Genomic DNA, 16,582 nt, shown 5'->3' with positions numbered 1-16,582 from the left:
TGGCGGGTGCCCGGAGGAGGGCGGGCTCTCCTCCCGTTTAGAGGCGGGCGAAGGGGCGACTCCGGCTCGGCATCGCTCGCGCAGCCACTGGAGGAGGGCGAGGTGGGGGGAGGGGAAGAGTCTGGCGCCCCCCCCCCGGTGTGTGTCTGTGGGGATCGGGGGCAGGTTCATAAGGCTTCCCCCCCCCCAGGACTAGGACCAGGACCCTCAGGGAGGGGGTCAGTCCAAGCTTCTCCCCCGCCCGGGGCCCTTTTTCCTCAGAGGGCCAGAGCCGTTGAAGGCGCCTCCTTGGACCCCAAGCGAGGGAAGAAGCCGAGGGGCGTCTCCTGCTGCCCTCAGGAGAAACAGCCTTCCATCACCCCCCCCCCCCCGACATCCATCATCCTTCCCCCTCCCCAAGAGATTCCCTCCCCAGGAGGCGCCTTCCTGGTTCTTGGAGCTGCCTGGCTGGTGCGGCCCTTGCCCAGAACCCCACCCCCCGGGCATGGAGGGTGGCCGGGGGGTCCTTCCTTGAGGTGGGGGCCCACTAGGCCCAGGAGAGGCGGCGGCAGGAGGAGGAGGAGGAGGAGGACCACCACCACCGCCGCCGCCGCCGCCGGCCCCACTGCAGCCACCATGGAGCTGGGCTCCTGTTTCAAGAACTACGAGGACTTCCGGGAGTTCTTCAGCACCTACAAGAAGGAGAACCGGCTGCGCTACCGGCTGAAGAGCTGCATCTCGGTCCGGTTTTATAACCGCAAGAACGGGACCAACATCCGCGAGGATGTCACGTAAGAGAGGCTGCGCTTTGTCTTCCGCTCGCTGAAACACGCTGTGCCAGACTCTCGCATTCTTTGGCGCATCCAGAAGGATGGCTTCCTCTGGCGTTGGGCCGGGTCTTGCAGAACCCACGTTCTTGTCCTCACTGAACCATAGGACTCGTTGGGTAACTCGGGGTGGTCACTTGGTCAGCCTGACCTACCTCCCAGGGTTGTTGTGAGGATCATGTGGGAAAGAGGAGAGCCGTGTCCTTTGGCTGGAGCTCAAGGATGGGAAGGTGGCATCGAAAGGTAGTGAGTAAATAATATATTGGTCAAACAGCATCTCCTCCCTTCTTGCAGAATGAGATTTTCCATCTCAGCACAGAAAAAAGTTAACCGAGGGTTTATTGATCAGTTTCTCTGAAGCAAAACCAGGATCTGACTGAGCTTCTCCCAAGGGAAAAGTCCTCCACTCCTACATCCGCAACAGGAGGGGTTGCCCAAAGCTTATCCAAGCAAGTCTATGACTTGACGAGATTTCTCTATATCTATCTGGTAGACTCGTATTTTGCTGCTGTGTCAGTGGAACTCAAGGCAGGATGTTTTTTAAAGTGCAGGGGGTGGGCAATCTCCTGACCGGTCTGAAACCTGCTTAGTGTTTGCAAAATGTCCCAATCTGGAACCTTGACACCATGGGCTCTTGACTGTGGGCCATACTAGACATGCTTTCTAGACTATAGTGTAGACTGTTCTAGTGCCTCTAATTTAGTGTGGGTGGCTTCACAGTATCCTTAGTTACAAGAGCTTGCCTAGCGAGGCAGTGTTTATAGTAGACTGGTGAAGATGCCTGCCTCACAAATTCTCATTTTCTCTTCCCTTTGTCAGGTTTATGCAGGCAAAGTTTGGCTGTGGCCGATTAAGAGACTACTGTAAGAAGAAGCAACTGTCTAATTTGTGCCCAGCTTACTTAGTGTTAGAATATAACAAGGAACTAGATCGACTGGTGATCTGTGAGGTGAACAACAACCATGTCCATGTGGAATCCAAGTCTTCCTCTGTCAGCAGCAATCCTCAACCCTTGGCTAGAATGGCCGTCAAAATGGCTGGCTCTAAAGACGGTGGCACCCCTCCGTTCAAACTGCGCAAAGAGGAACCCGCAGAGGTAGAATCCTGTGAAATGAACAGCATAAATGTGAAGATTGAAGTGGACACCAACGAGAACATGGAGACTGAAATGGAGTCCTTTTTCCTGCCTCCTTCCCCTCACAAGGAACCAGACGTCCCTCAGGCAGAGGAAGACAACAGTAGCAACAACAATTCTGCTTTGGTCCAAGTTGCCGAATTGATGAAAAACATCCTGCTGGTGGACACAGGTTCTCTGGGCTCCACCAGTGTGGGCAGCAACCAGGACCTTGAGAGGTTGAATTTCCAGACCAGCAAAATGAAGAGCTTGTTCATCAGATTCCCTGAGAGCCTCTTGCTGCACCAGGTGCCAAGTGAGAGGGGCCACGTTCTGTATGCTTTCCTGGTGGAAAGCAAGGATCGTGTGGGGAAACTGGTCCATTTTGCTATCCTGAAGGAGGATACTCAGGAGAATGTGCAGAAAATGCTCTCTGTTTTCAAGGAGTTCAACCCAGAGTGGCAGAAGGTCAAGGTGGTCTTTGTGGATCTCTCCTTTCGCCACCAGCCTGTTTTGCAGGAGCTCTTCCCCTCAGCCCAGGTACTGCTGTCCGTCTACCACACTGTGCAGCTCCTGGAGAAGAAGCTGAAGGAGTCACGGTCCTCTTTTTCCTTCAGACAGAACTTAAAGTTGGCTCTGAGGAAAGCAGTCTTCTCCACTTCCACCAGAAACCTGGAGACGCTGTCTCAACTGGTAAAGCGTTTAGTAGACCAAGAACTGTATGAGCATCTTCAGACTAACTGGTTCTCCTGTGAGATGTTGTGGTACATGCATGCTAAGAAAGGCCTCCATTACTGCAGCACATACATAGACAGCTTGGATCTTATCACTCAGAAAGTTTCCAGCCTCTTCAACAGTCAGTCATCCCTGGAGGCAAGCATCCTTCGCTTTGTTGAATATGCAGACTGCTTCAACACCAAAGGGCTCGGGAACTTGAACCAGGATTTCTCTGGCCTGGAGCAAGACAGCCACAGAGGCCTCATGGAAGAGCCCAGAACAAAGACCCGTGCCTCTGCGAAGTGCAGTTCTACCAGTCCATCTCAGAAGACCCCCACCAGAACTGCCGCTGACCTTCCCAAGCCGTTTCTCAAACACAGCCCAGCCAAGCCAGTGGCCACCATGCTGACCGCTCTGCAGGAGACCTGCACTGACCTGGCTTACCAGCTGTGTCTGAATGAATGGGATGTGGTGCAGAAGTCAGCGCAGCTCTTCACTTCCACCAAGAACAAAATTTCAGTTCAACTGCTGGAGGACACTTACCAGGTTCAGGACAGCGGCAAGAGCTGCACTTGCTACTTCCACCGTCGCTACCAGCTGCCCTGCCGGCACATCTTGTCCATGCTTCTGGCTAACCGGCGGGTTGTAGAAGAAAACATGGTTGGCAAGCGCTGGCAGAAGAAATACCAACACCTTCCAGTCTTGCAGGAGAACTTGCTTGGCCAACCTTGCCACTCCACAGGCATCCAGGGGGCCATGGGAGTGACTGAGGAACGATGGGACAAAGTCCAGTCTCTCAGCAAGGAACTTGGGAACCTCTTGTTGCAAAGCGAGGGGGAGGAACTGGAGGAGCGTCTCTCTACCCTCAGGATGATTGTGAACATCTGGGCTCAGTGTTGTGAGTTGCAGGAGGAGGAGGAGGAGGGTGCGGAGAACCCCCGTAAAGTCCGAAATGTGGGGGACCTCCCTTTCCTGTGGGTGAAGAAGGAAGAAGTGGAAGACATAGAACTTGCTTCAGGAACTCCTGATCTGCCTCAAGAAGAAAACCAAAAGTTGGCTACCTTGAAATCCCCCCGAGCGCTTTAGGGTGGGATGCGATGGCTGCTCGGTCTGGAAGCAACCCAGGTGTATTTTAGCAATAAAATAGATTATTTTTCTGTTGTGATCAGTAGATAGCCTCCAGGCTGAGGTGGAAGTGAAGGAAGAGGCAGCATGGTTCCTTCCTGGCCTGTGTGCATGAGAGGCCTGCATAGGTTGACTGGGATAGGCACATACACAGGTCAGGTCAGTCAAAAGGGCAGGGTTGGGTGGCCTCCCAGTTTCCTAGGGTACAGCTGCAGGCGTGACAATCAGACCTTTGTCCATGGTTGTGGTTTGTTCCAGAATTTTAACTCCATGTGCTTTTTGCCTAACCTTGTACGTTGGTTTTGATTCAGTTGTATGAGTCTCCTATACAGTTGTTTTTGTTTACCAGAGGTCATATTAAGCTACCCCACCTGAAGCATGTGCATTCTGTTGCTTTGTGTGGGGGCAGGTTGCTGAGCCTGATGCGCCCAAGCAATGCTGTCTTGAGCTCTTGTTCCAGTTCTACTTGCACCATAACATTCCTCTTGGCCCCTCACTCACAACAGCACAAGATACGATACAGGAAGGACAAAGGTGGGAATAAATCTCTGTTGGTGCTTCCTTTCTTGCCTCTGCAAGCAGGGGCAAGTTTCATTGTGGGGGGTGTGTGTGTGTGTGTGTATGTGCACACCAAACCAATTGTTGAAAATGCAAACTTGAATCTCCTGCTTTGAGGCTGAACTCGTTTTCCCTGTCTTCCGGGATATCATTGCAAAAACCCAATAATAGGCTTAAGAGGAACAATTGAGGCCACAATAATAATTTAAAGGCCAAAAGAAAAGAAATAGAAAACATAAAGACAAAACATTGTGGCACTTTAAAAAAAATAACTGCTATATTTTGATCTAAGCTTTTGTGGACAAGTCCACTTCCTGGGATGTAGAAGTGGGATGTATGCATTTATACATGGCCCTGAAACAAGGAGAGTGTTTCCTGGACAGCTGATGATGGTGCGGCATTTCACACCTAGCAATGACCTTTCAGACCCCTGTTGATATTCAGTTCCCTTCCCTGGAAGTACAGTACTGTTTTGTAAACAGTGACAATTATAGGTGGCCAAAGTAATCCCAGGCTATAGATAACAAGCAGGAGCAACATGGTAAAGAGTATCCATAATCACCAATGAGTCTTGAAAGGTGCTAAACATTAGCATGTATACATTACTGAAACAGCGACATCTACGTTGCCTCGGGCATGTCATGAGAATGGCTGAATGTCGGATTCCAAAAGATCTCCTGTATGGCGAATTAGTGCAGGGAAATCTCCCCAGTGGGAGACAACAGCTGCAATGTAAGGAGATCTGCAAGTAGGATCTGAAGGCCTTAGGAATGGGCCTCAACCAATGGGAAACCCTGACCTCTGAGCGTTCAGTCTGGAGGCAGGCGGTGCATCGCGGCCTCTCCCAATTTGAAGAGACCCTTGCCCAGCAGGCCGAGGCAAAGAGGCAGTGCCGAAAGCAGCAAAATCAGGGAGCTGAACAGGGGACAGACTGTATTTGTGTTCAGTGTGGAAGGGATGGTCACTCTCAAATTGGCCTTCTCAGCCACACTGGACGCTGTTCCAAGTCCCCCATTCAGAGCACGTTACTGTAGTCTCTCAAGACTGAAGGATGCCCAACGCTAAATCTTGTAAGGTGGCATTGGTTAGATAGGAAGGAAATGTACCTGGGAATACAACACAATGTTTAACATTTGTTAATAGCCTAAGAATCCTTGGTTTATATTGAGTCCATTGATAAGGTTTTAAACATACAGTTGTGCCTCACTTTACAATTGCCCTGCATTACGATGAAACTGCATTACGACAATCTTTTTGCGATCGCAATTGTGATCACAAAACGATGGTCTAAATGGGGTTTTTTTCGCTTTGCGATGATTGGTTCCCTGCTTTGGGAACTGATTCTTCACAAAATGACTTTTTTTAAACAGCTGATCAGCGGTTTCAAAATGGCCGCTGGGTAAACAAAATGGCTCCCCGCTGTTTTCTGGGACGGATTCCTCGCAAGACAGGCAGCGAAAATGGCTGCCCTATGGAGGATCTTCGCTGGATGGTGAGTTTTGACCCCACTGGAAGGCATTGAAGGGGTTTCAATGGGTTTTTTCCCCGCATTACGATGTTTTCGCTTAACGGCGATTTTCCTGGAACGGATTATCGCCGTTAAGCGAGGCACCACTGTGTATATATTTGATCACATATTGTCCTGTAAATTAAAATTTCAAACAGGTTTCTGTGTATTGCCATTCCTGATACCCAGTGTATGTCCATTAATTCTTTTGTACAGAGATTGTCCTGTTTGTCTTATGTAGACTGCAGAGGCAAAAGATGGCAGAGATAACACTGGCAGAGGCACAGGTAAAAGTATGTATGTATGCATTTATTTATTTATTTAAAATATGTTTATCCCACCTTCCTCCTTAAAAAGGATCCAAGGTGACCTACAGCATTAAAAGACAATATTTAAAGCTAAAAACTATAGAAATACTGAAAAGGATCAAGTAAAAGACAGCAAAAGCAACATTCAAAGCAGTAACATCCATTTAAAACACCGCTCAGACAGCCATTCAATAAGGGAAAGCTTGCCTGAAAAGAAAGGTGTTTTAACTGCTTGTGGAAGGAGAGCAAAGATGGGGCCAGCCTGAATCTGGGAGCAGCCACAGAGAAGGCCCTCTCCTGTGTCTCCACCAAATGCACCTGTGAAGCTGGTGGGACTGAGAGAAATATGACACTGTAAGCAGGCCCATAAAGGGCAATGCGGTTCTTGAGAGAGCTCGGGCGCAAGCCACTTAGGGTCTTTATAGTGCCTTTGATGTTGCATGTGGCATTATTTGTGAACAAGGCCTTGGGGGAGAGAAGCATTCTTATCAAGGATGGAATGGAGATCACATATGATGTGTGTGAATGGTCTTATTTGTGGGCTGAACGTTACAACTAGCAGGGTTTGGTCTTTTTCTCTTCTGAGTCTGTCCTGCAATAGGTTGCTTCTGGGTGTTTGTCCTGCCCTGTTGATTTGTTCCATAAATCATATTTGATGACAGTTGGAGCTTGAGGAATGCGGTTTGGAGATCCTTGAGTTTGGAGTCTCTGTCTTTTGTGGATCTGAGGATTGTGTCTGAGGGCAGGGCTGTAAACAAGGGATTTAGTGACATGCTCAAGATGGAAGCTGGAGGTAGGCAAGCAGGTTTATTGATGGGTGGGTCTTCAATAGAGTTTGGTAGATGCCCATGTTGTAGCTTCACAGTGGTGTGCAGAAAATGTTCCTGTTGTGCCAGAATGGGGTTGATATTTGGATGAAAGCTCTTGAAATCCCAGTAGAATTTCTCTAGAAATTCCTTTCCATGGCCTGGTTTAGGAAAATGTCATCAGCATACCTCAAATATAGGAGTGATTTTAGAGTGCAATGGTTACTATTCTAGGTCAGTGATGAATATGTTTGCATTTGCCCATCGCCGTTTTCTTGATCTGGAGATAGGCTTTCTCTGTTACATCTTCTGCAGCGGGTGCTGCCTGGCTCCTCAAGAGCTGCCTGACTGCAGGGCTGGAATGGATGAAGGATATCAGGCTGAGGCAGAACTCGGATAAGACAGAGATCCATCTTCTAGCGGGGCTGTCCCTGGACAGATTAGAGGGCTGCTTCCATAAGTTGGATGGTGTAACCCTTCCCTCTTGGGAGTCAAGTGCACAACCAGAGTGTTTTCCTGCACCTGGATCTTTCACGGGAATCCCGGATTGTGGCCATCACCAGGTCAGCCTTTATTCAGCTCAGGCTGAGATCACCCAGTTGTGGCCTTACCTGGACTGGGTGGCCTTGAGGACATTGGTGCCTCTAGGATTGACTACTGCATTGTTTTCTGTTTGGGGCTTTCCTTGAAACTGACCTGGCGACTTCAGCAGGTACAGGATGTGGGGGCTAGACCAGTGTTGAATGTGAATAGATTGGAGCACAGGGCTGGTTATTAACCTGTAAAGCCCTATACAGCTGGGGTCTAGGCTGTTGGAAGGATTGTACAGGATTCCCCCGATAGGAGCCTAGTTGGTTTTGAAGCTTTTCTGGGGACACCCTTCTTTCTGTTCCACCACCTTCCCACGGTCATTTGGCGAGGGCTTGAGATAGAGCTTTCTCAGTGGTGGCTCCCAGGCTTTGGAATGCATTGCCCAGAGAAGCCAGGTTACCCCCCCCACACACACACACACACTTCTCCTTCCGTTGTCAGGCCAAGACCTTCCGTTTCAGGCAGGCCTTTAAGCAGTACGTTGTCTCAGGAATGCATTGCCTATTAAACTTCTATATGTCTTAAAATTGTTTTCAAACTTGCTTTTTGATCTTAATGTGTTTGTTTTTTAAATGTGGTGTTTATATCATGTTTTAAAATTAGTTTTATCTGCTGTGAGCCGCCCTGAATCCCCTATACAAATAATATATTTGGTTGTTGTTTAGTTGTTAAGTCATGTCTTCCACTGCCTCCCTGAGTTGGGTCAAATTCATGTTGGTAGCTTCGATGACACTGTCCAACCCTCTCGTCCTCTGTCGTCCCCTTCTCCTCTTGCCTTCACTCTTTCCCAACATCCGGGTCTTTTCCAGGGAGTCTTCTCATGAGATGGCCAAAGTACTGGAGTCTCAGCTTCAGGGTCTGTCCTTCCAATGAGCACTCAGGGTTGATTTCCTTTAGAATGGATAGGTTTGTTCTCCTTGCAGTCCAGGGGACTCGCAAGAGCCTCCTCCAACACCACAATTCAAAAGCATCAATTCTTTGGCAGTCAGCCTTCTTTATGATCCAGCTCTCATTTCCATACATTGCTACTGGAAAGAAACATAGCTTTGATTATGTGGACCTTTGTCAGCAAGGTGATGTCTCTGCTTTTTAAGCTGCTGTCTAGGTTTGTCATCGCTTTCCTCCCAAGAAGCAGGCATCTTTTAATTCCGTAGCTGCTGTCACCATCTGCAGTGATCATGGAGCCCAGGAAAGTAAAATCTGTCACTGCCTTCATAGCTTCCCCTTCTATTTGCCAAGAGGTAATGGGACCAATGGCCTTGATCTCAGTTTTTTTGATGTTGAGCTTCAGACCATTTTTGGCGCTCTCCTCTTTCACCCTCATTAAGAGATTCTTTAATTTCACCTCACTTTCTGCCATCAGAGTGATATAATCTGCATATTGGAGGTTGTTGATATTTCTTCCAGCAATCTTAATTCCAGTTTGGGATTCCTCCAGTCCAGGCTTTCGCATGATGTATTCTGCATATAAGTTAAATAACCAGGGGGACAATATACAGCCTTGTCGTACTCCTTTCCCAATTTTGAACCAATCAGTTGTTCCATATCCAGTTCTAACTGTTGCTTCCCGTCCAACGTATAGGTTTCTCAGGAGATAGATAAGGTGGTCAGACACTCCCATTTCTTTAATGACAAGCCATAGTTTGCTGTGGTCCACACAGTCAAAGGCTTTTGCGTAGTCAATGAAGCAGAAGTCGATGTTTTTCTGGAACTCTCTGAATTTCTCCATAGTCCAGCATGTTAGCAATTTGGTCTCGAGTTCCTCTGCCCCTTCGGAATCCAGCTTGCACTTCTGGGAGTTCTCGGTCCACATACTGCTGAAGCCTACCTTGTAGGATTTTGAGCATAACCTTGCTAGCATGTAAAATGAGTGCAATTGTACGGTATTTGGAGCATTCTTTGGCACTGCCCTTCTTTGGGATTGGGATGTAGACTGATCTTTTCCATTCCTCTGGCCACTGTTGCGTTTTCCAAACTTGCTGGCAGATTGGGTTTGGGATTAGCAGCTGCTAAAAATGTAGAGTTGGATGGTTGTCTCTCAGCTCTTTTGTTTGTAGCCTGATTTTGTCCATGGCAACGACAGGGCTGCCCTTATCTGCCTCTTTGATGATTATCAGACATACACCTGCATTGGGAAGATGTCTGGTTTGCCAGGAGGAAATGGGGCAAGTGTGCATTTTGAAGCCAAGTTCAAAGGAAATGAAGGAAGTGAGATACAGTATGCAATTGGTCACCTTGTGGCTCTCTCTCTCTCTCTCTCTCTCTCTCTCTCTCTCTCTCTCTCTCTCTCTCTCTCTCAGGTGGCCGGAGGCTCGCACCTTGCCCCCCTTCACCTGCGCCCCTGGCAGGCCCCACCTTGGGCTTCTTATTTATTTAATGACACTTCTATCCCACCCAGCTAGTAGCTGGGCTGCTAACAAAAGGACCCACAGTCATAAACAAGGATAAAACCAATAAAACAAATGTGAAAAAAGAGGTTCCTGACATTGCTACAGGAACCACAACAGGAATGGGGGGGAGAAAATTAAAGGCAGGCTGGTGGCAGAAGGGAGACCTGAGATGACCCGATGAGAGGCCAGCTGTTGAAAGGCCAGGTCTTCCGTGGCCTCCTCAAACCCACGAGGGATATGGGGCAGGCCGTACCTCCAGCGGCAGGGAGCCCCAAAGGGAAGCGGCTGCCACAGAGAAGGCCCCGTTTTAAGAGGCTGATTTCCAGGCCTCCCTGGCGGGGGGGGGCACTTGGAGATTCTGGGTGTGAGTGGGAGGGGTTGATGTTTTGAGGGAGAGGCACTCAGCCAGGTCACGAGCTCCTAAGGCCCGTCAAGGGCCTTAAAAGTCAGCTGATGCCCCTTGAACCTGGCCAGGCAGCAAACCGTCCAGCCGGGCCGGGAGAGGAGCCCTCAAAAGATGCTCCAGAGCCCAGCTTGGCAGCCCCTGCCTGCACCTGCTGTCGCTTCCCCACCGCCTTCAAGGGCAGCCCCAGGTAGAGAGCCCTGCAATAGTCCAGGCCGGCCAGCAGGAAGAAGAAGAGGAGGCTCTTCCGCCAGGAGCGGAAGTGGAGGCGCTGAGGATCCGCTCCCCGGCGGTCACCTGGGCGACGGAGCGCCGCTCCCGCCCCCCTCGCGCGTTCAACGTTCTGATTGGCTTAAGGCGGCGCCCCGCGATTGGTGCGTTGGTGAGGCGGGGTTTCGGAGTGGTCACTGAGGAGACCGAACGGCGGGTCCCGCGGCGGGTGAGGGAGCCCGAGCTGGAGCCGGGGAAGGGCCGGGCCTAGGCGGCGGCGGAGGAGGAGGAGGAGGAGGAGGGGGGGGGGGTCGGTGGACCCGGCGGGAACCTTCCCTCCGTCCCTCCCTCAGAGCGGGTTGCCCTCCGGGCGGGGGGGGGGAGGGGAAGGGAGAGGCCCGCCTTGCCCCCCCCCTCGAGCGAGGCTGAAGGCCGGGGCCCTTCGCGGCCCGGGCTGGGCGGGGAGTCGTCTCCCTTTCAGCCGCTCGGAAGGGAAGCGGGCGGGCGGGACGGCCAGAGGAACGTCCCTGGCGGTACAGCTCGGGGGAAGCCGCCCGGCCGAGAGGCCCCGGCCCTGCGCTCGCCCCCCAGGCCCGGCAGGGTCGGAGGGCAGGCCTCTGACAAGCGAGGGAGGGAGGGAGGGAGGGAGGGAGGAGGAGGAGGAGGCCAGGCCCGGCCAGACCCGAAGTGGGGGAGGCCTTCCTTCAGGACCCACTGCGGCAGTTGAGCTTTCGTGGGCCAGCCCCCCCCCTTCCTCAGACCTCCGGGAACGCTCACTTTCCACAGGTCTGGCGAAGGGGGTCTTGGCCCACAAAAGCTCGCCTGAAAATATCGCAGCGAGTCTTGAAGGAAAGCCCCCTCCCCCCCCCTCTTTGGGTCTGGTCTGGTCTTGTTTGGTCCCTCTGGATGTGGCCGGATCAGCTCACACAGGTTAACAGCCTCTTCCAAAACTAAGGAATCTAGGGGTGTGAAAGAGCCAAGGCCCAAGAGGGACTAAACATTGGTTGGGATTCGCCCAGGCTCGGTCTCTGAGTTGAAACCAGGTAGTGGGAAAGGTTTATTTCAGGTGCAACCTGCCACCTTGGTCAATAAATTAATAAGCCTAGCATACCAGCGACTCTTAAGGGGGATGCCTTACCCGTTTAATCCAAAAAACAAAAATATTGACTGTACAGCGAGATCAGCTAAAGGGTGACGTCCCTGCCCAAATAATTTTTACAAAAAATTGTTCTCAAGGCTGCTGTCATTTCTAGTCTTTTAATATTATTATCAAGTGCTGTTTAAGCTCTGAATGGAACCAGAGTATCCTTCATATGGACTTTTTCTTGTTTTGCTGTAAGTAGATGGATCCTAGTAAAAATGCATGAAGTAGATCACATAAACCTAAAATCTATTCACAAAGGCTTTCACGGCCAAGATCTAATGGTTGTTGTGGCTTTTTCAGGCTCTTTGGCCGTGTTCTGAAGGTTGTTCTTCCTGACGTTTCACCAATCTCTGTGGCCATGGGCATCTTCAGAGGACAACACTCTGTGCTCTGGTCCTCTGAAGTGCTGCCCTCCGAAGATGCCCATGGCCACAGAGACTGGTGAAACGTTAGGAAGAACAGCCTTCAGAACATGGCAAAAGAGCCTGAAAAATCCACAACAACCAACTCTTTGGGCAGTTTACCAAACCTGAAATCTGTTTATCACATGCAGCCACAAGTTAAAATTCATTTCAGTGGGGAAGTTAGAACCCTGTATGACATTTCTTTTTCGTACCTAGTGGTTTTTATGTCTCAAACCACAAAATGTCCATATTTGTTACAGGCTGAGTAACTTCTTTTTATCATGTGACAGATTATAGGTTAAAAATGTAAATAATTTACTTCTTAAAGAAAAACCTGTTCTTTTGCACAGTGTACAAAATTGGAATCTGTTTCAGTGGCAATCTGTCCATCTCTTAGACGAAGAGTGGACAAAGCCCAACCCTGAGGACTGTTTTCCTGAACTCCGCCACACTCCTTTGCCAAAAACCGATTTTCACCTAACACAGAATTACTGTTTGCAACTAGTAGCAAAAGCAATCATTTCCTTTTTGTGTAGGCCATAGCTCTCCCTTGCAGTATTTAACACCTACAATATTCATTTTGATTTAATTTCTGGTTTTGATTTGTTTGCCTTTTAGCAGTCTGTGCATACTCCAGAGAATTTTAGACCTAGTAAGTGTGCTCATCGTATTTTATACACTATGGCAGAAACTAACTCAGTAAGCTGTCTTTGTTGATACTTATTTTTCTCTCCCACTAGGGCCTTCATTGTAATGCAAAGCATAAATCGGACAGCAGCAGCATAAAAAGTCTCTGGCTCATACCACTCGGGAAAAACCTACAGGAAAAGGTTTCAAGAATTGCAGTAGAGACTTTGTGAGTGATGGCCCTTGACACTGTGGAGGAGCTGTTGAACCTTGACTGTGGTTCTCTAGTGGCCTACCAACTGGACAAAAATTCCCAGCTCGACTCTATCAGCTTCCAGACCATGCTGATGAGAGAGGTCTTCTTAAATCACCCAGAGGTAGTATTGATACATCGAACCCACAACACATGGGGCAAGGTCTTGTACGTGTTTATGGTGGACAAGCCTTTCTTGAGTCTTGAGGGAGAAATGACCAAAGTGATCCATTTTTCAATCCCAACCAAGGAATCAGCTAAAGATCTTGCTCGTCTATACCGCACCTTCAAGGCATTCAACCCCGAGTGGAAGCAGATAAAGACTTTCCTGGTGGATCCACAGTTTCGGTTGCTGTCCACACTGTCCGAAGCATTTCCCTCTGCAGAAGTCACACTGTCTGTCTTCCATATATGCAAGCACTTGCAGCACAAGATCCATCGGGTCTCCCTGGAACTCCACACAGAAAGGCTGATCCTGAGTGCCGTGCGGAATGCCATGTGTGCCCCCAGTGAAAGTAACTTGAGGAATATGCACCTCATCGTGAGCAAATTTGTGAAACCAGACCTGTTACCAGAGCTGCACAAGGACTGGCTGCTCAATGAAAAGATCTGGGCTTTGCACCGCTGGCGGACCTGGAAAGAGTGCAGCCAGTATTTCAAGGACCTGGAGGTGATAACGCGCAGCTTAAGCCAGGGGTTTGGTGTCAGAGCCTCTCTGGAGACCTGCATGGCTAATATCATCAGGCATTATCAGATGAGTGTTTCAAAGAGCAGCCTGTCCTCCCCGGCTGCCTTGCTCATTCAGAATATCTCATCCTTTCATAACTCTATGCTTCTGAACTCACCCCCTGCCAAAGCTCAGAAGCCACTGCTTCCTCGGGATCCTCCGCCAGCAGCCCCTCAGGCCACCTTGGAGCCAAGGGAAGAGGTTGCCAAAGAGGCCACCCGGGAGCGGGAGGCAGAGGTTTCTACACAAGAGGCCAGAGGGCTTCTCCGGCAGTCCTTGGCTGACCTCTGCACGGAGCCTGCAGCTCAGCTGTGTCTGAACGAACTGGCTGTGGTCCAGAGTTCTGTGCACCTGATGGGAACACATGAGCACACCGTCAACGTCCAGCTGCTGGAGGACGCCCAGACAGTGCGCCCGAGAGCCCCCAGCAGCTGCATGTGCCACTTCAGCCAGACGTTCCGGCTGCCTTGCAGGCACCTCCTGGCTGTGCTCAACGCAGAAGGGAAGGACCTGGAGCCCAGGAGGATCCCTGCGCAGTGGCGCAAAGGGCCGGGCACCTCTCTGCCGGGACATACTGACACTGATGGCCTGTTGGACGTCCCAAGAAGTTCGTGGAATCAGTTGCTCGATAAGTACCTGGCAGTATCGTTTCTGACCACAGAGATCAGCCGGCTTCTGAGTCAGTGCAGCCAAGAGGAGTTTGACCGTAGGTACAGCACTCTCCGGGAACTGGCAGATAGCTGGATTGGGCCTTATGTGCAGGTCAAACTATAATCTTTCAGGCATGTGAGCAGGCTGACTTTTTCTGTCCTGCTTTTCCTTTCTGTGTTTTTCTGTAGAAATGCTGGGAATGGCCAGTTAGGTGACCTTGTGACTTCTGTGTGTCTGGATCGCCAGCTCTCTAAGACTAATGAGGGCATATGGCCCGAGGCATGCCTGAATGGGACTTGCAGCTGGCAAGCTTTGGCCCTGTCCAGGCTGCCCCCCTCTCCTCTCCCGGCGATTGCTCCCACACAGTTAATGCAGTCAAACCCTCCAGTTGCTTGTCTCTCATTGTGGCCTGGTTTTTCATCTTGTCCACCCCAATCATCATTGTTCTTGTTGTTGTTATTGACTTGGTTCCTGCAGAATTCTTTGGGAGCAGGGTTTAATTTGACCTAATAAATGTCCTTTTCCTGTTTGTCATGTGTCAATAAGTCGGCCATCATTGATTATTCAAAGGCCTGCTAGGCAAGAGGATGAGGCCTTGGCAAATGTGGACGGGAGTGGTCTGGCAGGCTTCACCTTGCCCTCTCTGGGGCCACCAGCCCATGCCACAGTCAGCAGAAGCAATCCGTTGTGCTTCTGTTGTGTCAGACTGGAAGGTGTGTGCCAATGTGAAATCACCTGGGTAACATGCTGTGCATTGGGGGCTCCACCTCTAGCTGAGGAAAGGCTGCTGTTTTGGCCGGGCTGTTCCTTCCGCCCTGTGCTCAAGACCCTGCCTATTTGACCATCCCTTTTCTTATCAGATGGGACATGACGGGCTCACTGACCAATGAACCAGTCGAAGAAATCTCATTTTTGCAAACCTTTTATATAGGTTTCTTGCTACAAAATCTTGCTAGTCCTCCGCAGCTCTTACTTTTCTAGCTGTGCTAGCAACAGAGGCAGGAGGCTCTTGCCAGCTGCCCTTTTCCGCTGTCTGTCCCTCTTGCAGGAGGGGCCCGAGTGTGGCAAGACAGCCCATCTCCTTCTCTGGCTTCCTTCCATTCCTCCAGACTCCAGGTTCTCTGTCATAAAACAGCGGGCAGCTTGAATCATGTCTTCCTCTCAGATGCCGGGCACTGGGACTGTTGGGATGCCAGCAATCATCATGGCCAGGGTCAGGATGCAGACGTTGGAGGGCAGGTGTAAGACTGAGGGAGCCCCTCGGTCTTTGCTCAGCTTTGCTGGCCTGGAGAAGACTGCGCTGGGCAGGAATCCCCATCGTGCCATGCCAAAGTCTCTGCTGGAGCTGGCCATATCTTTTGGCTGCTGGCTCAGGGGCAGGGGCGGGACAGAGGAAGGGCCCAGCCACCGGTTGCCTATCTGCCTTGCGGGATGTTCCTGGGGCAGAGCCGTGGCGTACAGACCTCGCAGTGTTTCCCACGTGGTAGATATCCCCTTCCCTGCAGGTGGGCTCGGTGACTGGCACACTCCCCCAGAAGGCTCCGTGGGGTCTGGCTCCTGAAGAAGCTGTGTGTCCCTGAGCTGGAGAGGCGCTGCCTGCTTGGCTTGCAGTTTCCACCGCAAGAGGCCTCTAGGGGTGGAGGTCCTGGCTGAAGGGGGTGTTCCTGGACAGAGCCTTGGGAAGCTGCCGGGTGCCATTTGAGTCTCTCTGCTGCTGGACTCTCCTGTGCAGAGAGGGAGGGAGGGAGGTTAAGACACTGTCCAGGACTAACTTGTAGGGCATAGCTCCCTGCCAAAGATTGAGGGGCGGGGGGTGGTCAGGACAGGATGGACGATGGGACAGAGTGGCACGGAAAATGTGTAAGAGGACCTGCTCCATGAACTGGGTGAAGAAAGGGGGTGGGGGAGTGGGGTGACCCATCTCGTCCATGCCCTCTGTGATCATAGCAGGTAAAAGTCCACACATTTGCTTTGACCCCCACCATGCTGAGGAAATTGACCTCCCATCTCTGAGCTGGTGGGAGAGGCAACCTATAATCTTTGTCCCATTGACACCACGTTGCCCACCCCGCCCTGGCAGCTCCCAGGCAGCGTAGGAGAGGTTGCTAGTGGAGCAGCTGCCAAGGAGCAGCCATTGTGGGCTGGCTCCTCCCCAGCTATGCCCTGAGCCTGGGCTATGGCCTTGCTTGTGGAAAGGCAGACGGAGGCTTGTCCCACTCAGGATCCCACTGGAGGCCCTTG

At 50.9% G+C, this 16,582-nt stretch overlaps 2 protein-coding genes across 11 annotated transcripts; both read left to right on the top strand.

Moving 5' to 3' along the window:
- The first annotated feature begins 34 nt into the window (after nucleotides 1-34).
- Nucleotides 35-3,794, top strand: ZSWIM3 (zinc finger SWIM-type containing 3). The gene is made up of 2 exons (XM_020807005.3): nucleotides 35-770; nucleotides 1,626-3,794. Exons 1-2 carry the CDS (start codon nucleotides 616-618, stop codon nucleotides 3,721-3,723), a joined length of 2,253 nt encoding a protein of 750 aa, XP_020662664.3. The 5' UTR covers nucleotides 35-615; the 3' UTR covers nucleotides 3,724-3,794.
- Nucleotides 2,913-14,870, top strand: ZSWIM1 (zinc finger SWIM-type containing 1). 10 transcript variants are annotated; one of them, XM_078392236.1, is made up of 3 exons: nucleotides 2,913-3,762; nucleotides 6,044-6,120; nucleotides 12,824-14,870. In XM_078392236.1, the coding sequence occupies exon 3, from the start codon at nucleotides 12,947-12,949 to the stop codon at nucleotides 14,462-14,464; it is 1,518 nt and encodes a 505-aa protein (XP_078248362.1). In that variant the 5' UTR covers nucleotides 2,913-3,762; nucleotides 6,044-6,120; nucleotides 12,824-12,946; the 3' UTR covers nucleotides 14,465-14,870. The 10 variants fall into 10 exon arrangements, with proteins under 10 accessions (XP_078248362.1, XP_078248363.1, XP_078248361.1 ...); XM_078392235.1 differs by lacking the exon at nucleotides 2,913-3,762 and adding an exon at nucleotides 3,809-5,812; XM_072996564.2 differs by lacking the exons at nucleotides 2,913-3,762; nucleotides 6,044-6,120 and adding exons at nucleotides 10,728-10,764; nucleotides 12,702-12,735.
- Nucleotides 14,871-16,582: the final 1,712 nt, after the last annotated feature.

Source organism: Pogona vitticeps, chromosome 4 (assembly GCF_051106095.1).
Source record: "Pogona vitticeps strain Pit_001003342236 chromosome 4, PviZW2.1, whole genome shotgun sequence".
NCBI lineage: Eukaryota > Metazoa > Chordata > Lepidosauria > Squamata > Agamidae > Pogona > Pogona vitticeps.
This window is presented reverse-complemented; position numbering and strand designations above follow the sequence as displayed.